Source organism: Hakea prostrata, unplaced genomic scaffold (genome assembly GCF_041222555.1).
Source record: "Hakea prostrata isolate BN-2017 unplaced genomic scaffold, UWA_Hpros_2 contig_4, whole genome shotgun sequence".
In the NCBI taxonomy this organism is placed as follows: Eukaryota; Viridiplantae; Streptophyta; class Magnoliopsida; order Proteales; family Proteaceae; genus Hakea; species Hakea prostrata.
In genome coordinates this window covers 801,667-813,889 of record NW_028291123.1, presented here as the reverse complement: position 1 = coordinate 813,889, position 12,223 = coordinate 801,667, and the positions used below count along the sequence as shown (strand labels likewise).

Here is a 12,223-nt window from a genome sequence, read left to right as displayed (position 1 = left end):
CTTCTGCTCTTTTCTTCTCCCTTTTTCCCTTTCTTTCATGAATGATCCAGTGCATTACAGGGTACACAGGCTGTGCACAAAAACCAATCTGAATGTTTGGAAAAAGCATCAGCCATCAGTTTTATGTCGGGTGCCTTTTTGCCAAAAAAAGGCGTGAGCATGCCTAAGGGAAGCAAAACATTCATGCCTAGGTTTGAACATTTCTGTTGAATTGCCTTTCCTTTCTATATATATCAAAATACTTAAAAAATTAAGTTGGGTATGTTGCTCTGTTCATTTTTTTTTTCTTCCTTTGCTTTCTTTTGGGAGATGCATATCCCATGAATATGTCAACGTATCTTCAACCAACACAAAACACAGCCACAACCACACTGGTCAGGTGTTGCTTCTACACTCTATGTTGTAATTCGAATAGTTGAAGCTGATTTCCTGTTATTCAAAATGTTAATTCTGAGGAGGCATTTGTGGTGCATCAATGGGTTGGGTTTAAAATCTTCTGACCTCATTCTACTACATAGAAATATGCATTACCTTAATTTATTTCCAGTACCTTACCTTATAAACACCTGTGTAGTAGTTACCCATTTCCATAGAAATATGCATGACTTACCTTAATTTAGAATCTGTGTTCTTAATAGCAGAAGGGATTCATGCACAAGTGGTTTTCCCTGTCGACTTTGTTTTATTTTATTTTATTTATAATTTTTTTTTTGGGGGGGGGGGCAGAGGAGGAGGGAAGTTAGTGGTGTTTGGTTATTTCTGATGGAAATTTATGCCCATCTTCCCGTATCTAATGCAGGCCATACATGTTTTTTTCCCCCTTCTTAATATGCTTTCTAGATAAAGAAAGAAACAAAATAATAATGACATGTGTTAAATAAAATTCGAAGGACCTAGCTCAAAGCTCTCTAACATTTTATTATTCACAGGAACTCTGTTCATACTTGATGTTGCAACTGGGTAAAGTTGGTGCATCATCTGACGCATTTTCAGTTTACAATATGTTGAGATATAGCAAGAGAACAATGTGTAAGGCCCTTCATGGGAAGATTCTTAATATCTTGGTGGCAGGAGGACTTCTTAAAGAAGCCTATGTGGTGGCTAAGGTATACCATATCGTACTTAATTTGAGATGGGGGGCAAGAAGTTAAGACGCTTCTAGTCTGTTTATGGGAATAATTAAATTTTTTTCTTTTTCTTTTTTCTGTAACTTTTTCAGTATGTTCTTGTGTGTGACAAATTTTCACAATTTCATGTGGTCAGGACAATGCAGAGGTGATACCTAGGAACAGTTTAAAGAAATTTGCCGCTGCTTTTGCCAAAGAAGGCAATATAAACATGATAAATGATGTTCTGAAAGCTGTTCACAGCTCTGGGCACAAGATTGACCTGGTAAGAAAGAAAAGATTGTTTGTATCTTTTTTATTTTTTTGTTTGTTAGTTGACTGTGTATCCGGATCTCATCTTCTTGCTTCATTTTGACACCATGAAGTTCATCTAGCACAACAGTCAAGGTTTTAGTTATTTCCCAACTCCTCACTTGCCCACCCACCAAACTGAAAAAATAAAGGAAAAAAAGAAATCAAATATAGCCAGTATAGCACATGATCTTGTAACAATGTGGTTACACTTTGGAGTTTTTGACTAGTCTATTGGAAGAAAAACGTTCAGACAAATCCTTGTGCCAATTTAAAATATTAATAATAATAATCAGCACACAAAGTTGTGTTTTAGCATTTTACTGTTGAGTTTAATGTTCATATTGTTCTGCTTCATTGAGGTAAAAAAGGGGGTCCACTGCAGGTCAAGCATATCCATTGTTTTCCATGTTCCCTTTGCTTATCCTTTTTGTATGTCCTCGTGTTATCTTGAACATCTAAACACGTTACTTTCTTTTTTTATTGATTTTTCATAGGTCAACCACTTCCTTTTCTTTGTATAATTATCGTTGGTCAACCTTTTCACTGATGGTAAGTTTCCCAGTTGTAGAACCAACACTAATTTAAGGAAATCTCTATGTCAACCTGGCAAAGTGAAGATGACGGTAATAATGTTTGACTCAGCAAACCCTTATCCCAACTAAATGGGGTTGCCTTCATAAATCCTGTTTTGCTTTTTATTTTTTATTTTTTTTATCTAGCTTTATGAAGCATCTCAACATCCTTATCCCGACCAGACATTTTGTTTCTCTATCATCCAAACTTTCAGCTCCATACAAGTACAACAACTCGGCCTTATCCCAACAAAATGTAGTTGGCAGCAGGATGTTTTTCATACTACTTGATAAAAGGCCTAAGCTGTGCATTGCTGTCCTCATCACTTACCCTAGGTTCATTTTAGATATGTCTCTGGCTAGTTAAATCACTCATCTAAACTGGAGCATCCAGAGGCCTCCTTTGATCCTGGCCGTGCCACCTCAAATTATTTTTCCGTAGCTTATCAAGTACCAAAGCTACTCCCAGATCAGCTCCAATATGATGATTGTTTACTTTATCCTTCCTAGTTTTTCACTCATCCAACTCAACATTCTAATCTCCATGACATTTAATTTGTGTTTGATGCTTCTTAAGTGCCCAACGTTCTTCCCCATACATAATAACCAGTTCTGTGGTTGTCCATTCCAAATGCTCTTCTTTTCTTTCTCCTTCCAACTTAAATTTTCTGTGATTGTTTTACCTTCTCCTAGATACCTAAAATAATCACTTAGCCAAATTTCCACTGAACCAATTTCAACTTCATTACATGATCCCACCTTCAACCCATATATCTTAAAACTTTGGATTCCGTTCTCTCATCTAACTTGGCGTTAATCCTTGGATTGGTCCTTTTCCACTAAAATGATAACATCAGCAACAAGTGTACTGATTTTTTTTCTGGCAAATGTTCAGAAAGAAGTCTGTTAAAGCATTAAAAATGAGGTATGGGGTTATAGTCTAGTAGTCTACTAGTCTAGGGCCTTTAGGCATACCCAGATTTCGTTTAGAGAAAAAAGAGGGGGGGGGGGGGGAGCAACGGCTTTCTTGGGACTTCTCCTTATAACATTGTCATGATGCCATCAATAGAGGCTAAAGCAAAAATCTTCTAAAGATTCACCTTCGGCATTGTCAGCAGACCCTCAAGATGAAATGCTGAAATGTAACCAGAACATTACATTAGAAGGTGGCTAGGGAATCTCTTTGAAGCTAGATGTCTGGAGATGTTTCATTTGTAGGGCATTGAAGATGGCCGAAAAATGAAAACCAAGCCATAAGCTCTTCCAATATGGCTAGCTGAAAATATTTCACTTCCACAAATGTCTTATGAATCAGAGTCTTGACCTTCTAAGCACTTCAGGCAATATCTGAGCTAGTAAATGAAGGATTTCCCAAAAATCAGAATTTCTTAAGGGGCTGCACATCTCTTGGAAGTTAAGTCTGCAACTTCCGCTGACATATTTATGGTAGGTCACCTTCCATGAAATTGATGAGAGCTGTGGCATAAGATATTTCCAATGCCATAATATAATCCATGGGATAGATTGATTCTTCATGCTTGTTTTAACTGGATTTGAATCTTACTCTGTTCAGATGAGTGAAGCCTTCATCCTAATAATAAAGGCTTGAAATTCCAAAAAGTAATTTGGCAGAGGTCGCCAAATACGTGCAAGAACCACACGTTGATCCACCATCGGAATTCACTAAAATTGCATCCACTCCCGAATGATTTTGCAGCAAACATCCATTGACGTTGAGCTTAATCCAACCCAACTCAGGAAACTGTCACATTATTTTAATTTTCCATCCACCGACAGTGGAGGTAAAGAAATGCTCAACCTAGGAGAAAACAATTAATCACCAACTGACTTCTGTTCACGAGGCATTATTGTTCTCCTTAATCACCTGATAACTTCTACCCTTCCCATTGAACCTCCTTACATTTCTTTCAAACCGGGTGTGCATTGGAACAAAAATACAACCAGCTAGCCAGACATCTCTTACTGGAACATACGACGCCTTACTAATCCAGAATTCCAACAGAAAAAAGAGTCAAAATGTGGCCTCTGGAGTTTGTAGGGCTCCATTGAAAGATTTCCATATTTATATAGCTATTGGGAAATCTACAAATATGTGAGAGATGCTTCCAGCAGCTTTTAATTCATAGAGCATTGAGATTCTAATGGGGATCCTTTCTTTGAGATTGCATTATCACTTATCGGTGGGCACTTTGGCATAATTTGTTTGCTAGATAAAAGGGGTGGGAAAAATAAATATATGGGACCTTTATGTAGTGGGGTGGGGAAGTAGAAAAAGAAATGAAAGGATTTTGTGGGAAGTTGCCACAAAGTCCCACTAAATTAGTGGGATTTTAAAAAGAGATGGGATGTGAAAAGTAGGTTGCCATGTCAGCAAATTGGGTTTCCTTAAATCAAGGAAGCTTGTCTGTTAACTTTCTCACCCCATTAAACCAAACAAGCCATGCTTTGGAATTCTGTGGAAAAATTTACTTTTTTCCCACCCCGCTTCATATTCTTTCAAACAAATGATACCTTTCTGTGCATGAGTTTCCATCCAAAAATTGATATATAGGATGAAGAAAATCCATTTGCCATCACCTTGCTAAAACTTTCCCATGCAAACTTTACCAGCAACAGCCCCTCATTCTGAAACTGTACAAATAAGTTGACCCAAAACCACTTGATCTGAAATCTTAATTTCTGTATTAGTGTTAAAAATCATCATGAATGCCTTTGGTTAAATCATCCATGATTTGCACAAATAAGTAGAAGATAAAGTTGATCTTTGATGGCATCATGGAACCCGATGGTAATTAGGATTCACTATCTTCATCCCTATACATATGATGTAAACAGGGTCAGCAGGCCCAAGGAGGTCCAAAATTTGGGCCCAAAATAGCCCCCAGGCTTGTGGCAACTAGGGCTGGCCCAATGCCCTAAGGGGCATTTTGGTCATTTTCACACCCTTTCTTGGGGTCTCATGTGTGCAGTCAGATTCTGTGTTTAGGAGTCTAGATTTATTTTTCTTTTCTTTTCTTTTAGTTGATTATGTCATGGACTACTAATTGAAGAGTCTTAGTCCAAGTCGGAGTCCTAGTTGGAAATTATTTTCCTTCTAGGTAATATTTATTTTTATTGTTAATTTTGTGGTTCTTAAGATACCTCCTGTTTTTAGTTGTTCATGTGCCAGTAAAGTTGTTATTTAGCTGGTAGTTGTTACGTGTTAGAGGATTTTCAATCCAAATTGGATTCTCAAATTGAGTCCAAGTTTGTTAGTCAAGTAATTTGAGTGTGAGCGTCTTTCCTTTGTTGTAGTTGGCTATAAAAGAGAGCTACTCCCTCTTGTAAACCTTAGACTGGATAAATAAAACTGAAGAGCATTGAAGGAATTGGCATCGTGGGATTCCCAGGCAGAGTGTGAGCTTTTAGCAAGTCTTTTTCAATCTCCTTCAACCTCTAACGCCTGTGGCAGCCTAGTAAGTGTGTTCTAGTCCATTCCCCAGCGAGTACAATGCCAGCCCCTCACCTAACCTAGTCCCTTTCCCTAACCCTCGCATGAGTCCCTCCCTCTCTCCTGTTCCCTGCAGCAGCACAACCCCACCCCCTCCCCCTATTCTTAGCAGCCCCTTCCTCTTTTCTTGATCTTGTGGCAGCAGTTGAAGAAAAGAATAGGAAGGAAAGAAGAAAGAAAGATCAATAAAGAAAGTAAATTCTAGATTCTTGCAAGTCATTCAAGAAACCATTCAAGAACCTACCAAGAAAGCCTCCTAGCCTAGCTGCAAGTTTCCCTACACTTTCCCCCATACTGCAAGCTTCTCTATCCCCTTTTTTCCTAATTACTAGCTCCCACAAGTGTTTCTGCTCTCCCTCATCCTTTACTCCAGGGTTCCCATTTGGGTATGTTAATACCCTAACTTCTCCCACCCTACCCTAAATTTTTAAAACCCTATCCCATTCCATTTGAACTCTTAATCCCCTCGTCCCATCCTACCTAGGGTGCCTCTAGGTATCCCAAGATCATAACCCACTTCAAACGGTCACCCAACTTAGATTTGTTAAAACCCTAACCCTTCCCTAATCCCTTCCCTATCCAAGATATAATTTTTCCATCCACACCCAATCCACCCAGGGATCTTTGTTATTCTAAAATTACCCATTTTCTTCACCAAAACCATCCCGTCTAAGGTATAGTTAAAACCCTAACCTCACAGATAGCCCAATTATTAGCTGGTTCTAAGTAAAGAAGGATCCTGAAGACTAACCCAGAGCCTGGGTTGAAGCAATTCTTTTCTCTAGTTTTTTCCAGCTCTATTCTCTAGGGACTGATAAATTTGTTCTAGGATGTGGAAATACCATTTGGTGGAATCTTTCTCGTAATCTTTTCCTTGAGCCTCCTAAGTAAATAGCTTCTGTCATGGATCTTCCTGGCATCGCCATCGTACCAAGTGGGTCTCCACAGTAGTTGTTTTGAGCACCATTAGCTGTGTAATAAGGGCAAAAATATGCTTAAGATGTGGTTTTACTGCAATTATGATCAGTACATGTATGCATAGTTTACTATCTGTTGAATTCTATATTTTCCTGTTTAGAGGTGGTTTCTTCTTGCAGTTGGCTGGAGGTAAGAATAATGTATTCATAATGATCAAATTGATCTTCAATTATTGGCGCCATCTTGTCCACAACTCCACCCCATGAACATGCAGACCCACAAACCTTAATCTGCATGTGAGGATGTTAATTTGGTCCGAAACTGGGAACCATCCCACTAATACCCAGAAGTGTTCCTCGTGCTGGTTTTGGGACCGATTATTAAATGAAATGGGATGGCTCTGGGATGTGTTTCTCAATGGGTCCAAACCTGGAAACCCATTAAGGAATCGTCAACAACCAGGATGTCTAAATTACTCATTCAGATTTAATTTATAACATATTCAAATTTGAGTTGGTGGTGGTGATTTTGATGTTTAAACTTTAGGTTGGTTGAGTATTTTTGTGTTTAAGAATTGATGTTTCATAGAAATGTATATTCAACTATTTTTATGTATGGGATTTTTTTTTTATGTATTTCATATTATATTATAGTTTGTGCTTTACCCTGAAGTTTTTGTGCTTTTACCCTGAGTTGGATTAGCTGTAGAAATTTTTACTTTTGACTAATTATGTCTTATTATTTCAGGAAGTGTTTTCTATAGTTATATCACGTTATATGGAGCAATCTGAAAAGAAGGAAATGTTATTGAAGTTGCTGCAATGGATGATGGGTCAAGGGTATGTTGTGGATTCAACATCGAGAAATTTAATTCTCAAGAATTCACATCTCTTCGGACGAAACCTCATTGCTGAAATACTATCAAAACAACACAAGATGTCAAAAGTACTAAGAACTCAGTAGATGATGGTTGCTTTAGTGTGCACTAGTGGCTAAAGTCATCTTTGGGATCACCTGATAAAAATTATTCACAGCTAGGCGTCTTCCATGAAGCATCCAGTTCTTCTTAGTCGTGCAATTTCTGATTTATCAACACATGATTAAAAAGAGTTTGTCATGTCAAGGTTCTAGTGTTTACACTCCCTTCAGGTATTCTTTGCTCAATGACACATTGTATTTTCCAAATTCAATCAGTCTTTAGCTTCAATGGTTACTTGAATTCAATGAATATTTGGGGATGTTTGCAACAGTTGCAGAAGCAAAAACAAGTAAGAAGTGCTCTGAGTGAAAATCAGTGAAAGGACTGCAACTCTGAGGGATGATCTTCTTCTTCCTTTTTTTTCCTTTTTTTTTGGTAAAAGAACTGTGATGGATCTTGAGTGGCAACGATAGTCCTTATGCAAAGGCATTGTCTCATATTAAAACCTCATTTGAAGAAACCAGAACCGGCTAAGAGAGTATATATCAAGAAAGCCATGCTCTGTTTTTTGATGGAGTGCTTGTTGATGTATAGGTATAAGTACTTGGGGAATACAGGCTTCTTGTGTAATCATTTGTAATACACCAAGAGGGAGGTTTCTGGTTATGGAGGGAAGATGATCACCACGATTTTTGGCTTAACAAGCCTCCAAAATCTTATTATCCATCTACATGGTATGTTTGTTTGTTTTTTTATGTTTTTTATGTTTTTTTTTTTTTTTTAAATTGATTTACTTGTGTTTACTCTTGAGGATCTGTAAGCCATGCATGGGTAGCTTTAACATTTCACTGTTGGACAGGGTTGGTGATAAATTGACAATACCTCAGTATTTCCACTCTGAAATTACATATAAATAATATTTTCACTATCTCTTTTAGGGGAGGGAGGGAGAGGGGAAACAATAAAACAACTTTTGACTCCATGTAATATTTCTTTCAAAATTTTCTTTTGTTTGAGAAATAAGAGGAAAACAAGTAAATATCATGGAGAAAGTATTTTTGGGTTGGTGACAGTATCTTTGCATTCACCATCGCGTGTCCTTATGATTGGACTCTTAGGCGGTTGTACCATTAACTCCGGCCTTATATTCTCATTCACCTAACATTTTCTAAGCGTATAGGACTCATTTGATAACCCCCCACAAGGGTTTCTATTTCAAAAAAACTTGCTTTTGAAAGTAGGGGCTGGCGGAGCCATGATTTAACATGGCGGAATGGGGGGTCGAAATCCTTTTTCCATTCTTCCACCATGGTAGTGGTGAAGGTGTGCCTTAGTTGAACAAATTTGTTTACTACCTAAAAGTTAATTATTGATAATGATATTTCTATTCATTATTTTCACCCGGGGAGAAGCAATAGTGGGGAGCAAGTGCGAATATTTCACCGATGGAATAGGGCTAAAGGGGTCTCTCCAGGCAAATTTCAAAAAATTAGAGAGCTCCACTTTTGTTGGGAAGATGAGACAATATTAGTGGGTTTTAGCTACGTTCTTATGTTTATAATGTCAAATTCCATGAATACCCCTTTTTAAAATTCTTTCACTTAAACTTAGCCTACGTCCTACTTGTGATTTGAATTGTTACACGAAAATTATTCTTGAAGCAGAAATTTTCATGAATTTTAATTTATGTTTCTAAATCCACTTGAAGCAAACAGTTTTATCAAATGATTCTCTAATTGTTAGAAATAGGAATTCGACTTCTATGAAGACTCCAACTGGGTTGTAGGATCAAGTGTTTGCCATTGCTCCAGAAGTCCGGACCTATGGATATAGTACTACTAATTTTTCTTATACCATAGCCAGCAAGTACACCGGTTTGAACCTGGATCTGAATGGATCTTGGGCAACCTCAGCACAGCCTGATGAGGTCCCCAACATAATGATCTAATCCTATCTGTGCAACCACTTAATGGACACCATCTCTGTAAGGATTTAATAGTCACCGTTGGATGGTGCACATGAGTGAGTAAACTAGCAACTTAAATGTTAAACCAGTGACTGAACCACAAACCATGAAACACCAACGAGGATCCAACCCATACTTTGTGCTTGTACATCAAATTCACGCATGATGGGTTATACTTAAACCCACTATATCTAAATTACAGGCTTCTCAACCCCTTCCTCTTCAATCCTAAGATCATCTTTCCTCCTGAATTCAACTGCAACACAAGACCCTCAGTAGTGAGTTGATGCCTTCAATCCCAAAGTGAAAAAATTCTCATAAAGGATGTGGTCTAGCAATTAGATGGAAGAATAAGAGAAAGACGATGGAAGAAGCGTGAAGGTAATGTTTATAACATTGATTTCGCACAAGCATTGTTTTTCGCCCAGAGTTTCACTTGGTAGTTCTTTGGATATTCTATCAGATTCAACTGGGAGTACTTTCCCAACCAACTGAAACTAGTGAAGTTGGATCGCAAAACCAAAACACACCCATCAATACATTTTGAAAATCAAAAACAATAATGAAGATTAAAAAAAAAAGTTTTTTTAATATGTAATTAAAATATATTCAACTACTAAAGAATCTTAGATTTGATAAGGAAAAATCTGTTGTGAACTTGAAAATTCTACCATTATATTTCACGAAACCAGAGATCCAACATACTTAGATTTGGGATGAAAATACATGAAAAATAAAAAAATAAAAACCCAAGACACAGAGAGGAAAGTTGAGTAAAGCACATGCTGAATATATAATAATAAAAAAAATTACACATATATATATAAATAATAATAATAATAATAATAATAATAATAATAATAATAATAATAATAATAATAATAATAATAATAATAATAATAATAATAATAATATATAATATAAAAAATAAAAAAATAAAATAAAAATAGCGAAGTTTCACAGATCCAAGTTCCAGAGATTAGCATATAATTAGACGAAGATGATGAAGATGTTGGTTTCTCCTCCATGAATTTCAAGTTCCATAGATCGTTGCTTTAATGCAGGTTTGGTTTGATTTTTTTCATATAAGCCTTGGTTCGTTGAAGGTTTATTGTAGTTAAGTGACTCATTCAACACGTGATCGTCACATAAGCTGTTTACACTCCACCCATGCTAAACTGAAGGTAAATCCACCATCAAACAAGAAATAAATTAAGGGTTGAAGATCCTACAACCAGAGCACCTCTAGAGAGCAATTGTAACCCAAAAAATGAAGAATTGAAAAACCCTAAAGCTAGAGAGGACCTATTAATACAGGCCCAAAAATGACAAAAATACCCTTACAAACAATTACATATGACAAATGAATACAACTTTGTTTAAAAAAAGACTAGAATACCCCTGCTAAGAGCATCTAATTCCAACATTCTTCCACTTGACACTAATTATAACTGTGTAGGATACCTGTATACACAAAGGACTTATAAGATAATAAAATAAAATGAAAAACTAAACAGCAAACACCTTTAATAGGTTCAAGGCTATCTTGAACTTATTATTAGGCACAACCTTAGTCATTATGTCAATTGGATTGATAGAGGCATCAATCTTTTATAACTTTGACTAAGCCTTTGGAGATAACATCTCTAATAAAGTGTAGTCTAATATCAACCTGCTTAGTGCATTTATGAAACATGTTATTATTTGAAAAATAAATTGCACTTTGATAGTTACAAAATATAATAGAATGAATATCATAAAGTCCAAGTTCTCCAAGGATGTCATTCTACCAAAGAGCCTCTTTAACAACCTTACATAAAGCAATGTATTCAGATTTTTTGGTTGAGAGAGCAACGACATGTTGAAGGATAGACCTCCAACTTACCAAGTTACCACCACTAGTAAATAAATAACCAATCAAGGGTACAAAGTCGCATTCAATGCAACCCACAACGTTCAAATTACTATACAAATATCAACATATAAATTTTATAATGAATATAATTTTTTAACTATCTTAAGATCCACAAAACTGCATTCAAATGGTCATCAGATGGTCTACTCATGAATCTACACACTAGACCAGCAACATATGCTAAATCAAGTCTAGAACTAAACATTGAATACCTAAGTGATTCAACACAAGTTTGATGAAACATTTGTAATAGTAACATCAATGTGTATTTTCAATTTAAAATATGTACTCAAAGGAGTATTAACAACCCTACTATTCTTGCTACCAAAATTATCAATTAATTTATGCAAATAACCAATCTGAGACAATGTTATAACACTTTTAGAATTGTCTCTATGAATATCAATACCTACGATCATCCTAGTAGCCCCTAAGTCCTTCATCTCAAATTCATATTTAAAAATGTTTTTTAATTTATATATATGAAATTTATCATTACAAGCTATGAGCACATCGCCGACACAAGGCGAAAAATCGCTATGTCGCTGGGGGGCGACACGACACCCCCCAACGACATCGATATTGCAAGAAGTCGACGATATATCGTCGACTTCTTGCGATATATCGCTAACGGTCGAAATTTTGACCGTTTGCAATATATCGCGAGAAGTCGGCGATAAAATGGCGAAATTCGGGCGAATTTCGCCCGAATTTCCATTCGATTTTTTTGCATTTTCTCTCTCTTCTCCAGAGCTTCTCTCTCTCATTTTTCGCACTTTTCACCATATTTTCGTCCGATCTTCGACATCTACGAGTACATCTTGCTTCCTTGTTGCCGGATATCACGTTGTTTCTGTCGATCAGTAGCCGTTTCGTACAGATCTGGGAGTTTTTTCGTCAAACAGGTAACCATTATTCTCCAAGTAATTTTTCACAAAATGCATGCTATATGATGTTGGATGATTTTGAAATTAATATATGTTGAATACCATGTGCCGATC

At 36.6% G+C, this 12,223-nt stretch overlaps 1 protein-coding gene across 2 annotated transcripts in view; it reads left to right on the top strand.

The window, feature by feature from the left end:
- The window catches only part of EMB3103 (Pentatricopeptide repeat (PPR) superfamily protein), a 36,250-nt gene extending 28,183 nt beyond the window's left edge, over positions 1 to 8,067 (top strand). Inside the window, exons 8-11 of one of the 2 annotated variants that reach the window (XR_016170927.1) lie at positions 930 to 1,106; positions 1,264 to 1,392; positions 7,170 to 7,571; positions 7,673 to 8,067. Coding sequence is in view for 1 of the 2 variants with exons in the window: in XM_089141140.1 (XP_088997266.1) it covers positions 930 to 1,106; positions 1,264 to 1,392; positions 7,170 to 7,385 (522 nt within the window). In the remaining variant the exon portion in view is untranslated. Of the gene's footprint in view, positions 1 to 929; positions 1,107 to 1,263; positions 1,393 to 7,169 lie in introns of both variants that reach the window. The other variant, XM_089141140.1, reaches the window with a different exon arrangement.
- The last annotated feature ends 4,156 nt before the right edge of the window (positions 8,068 to 12,223 follow it).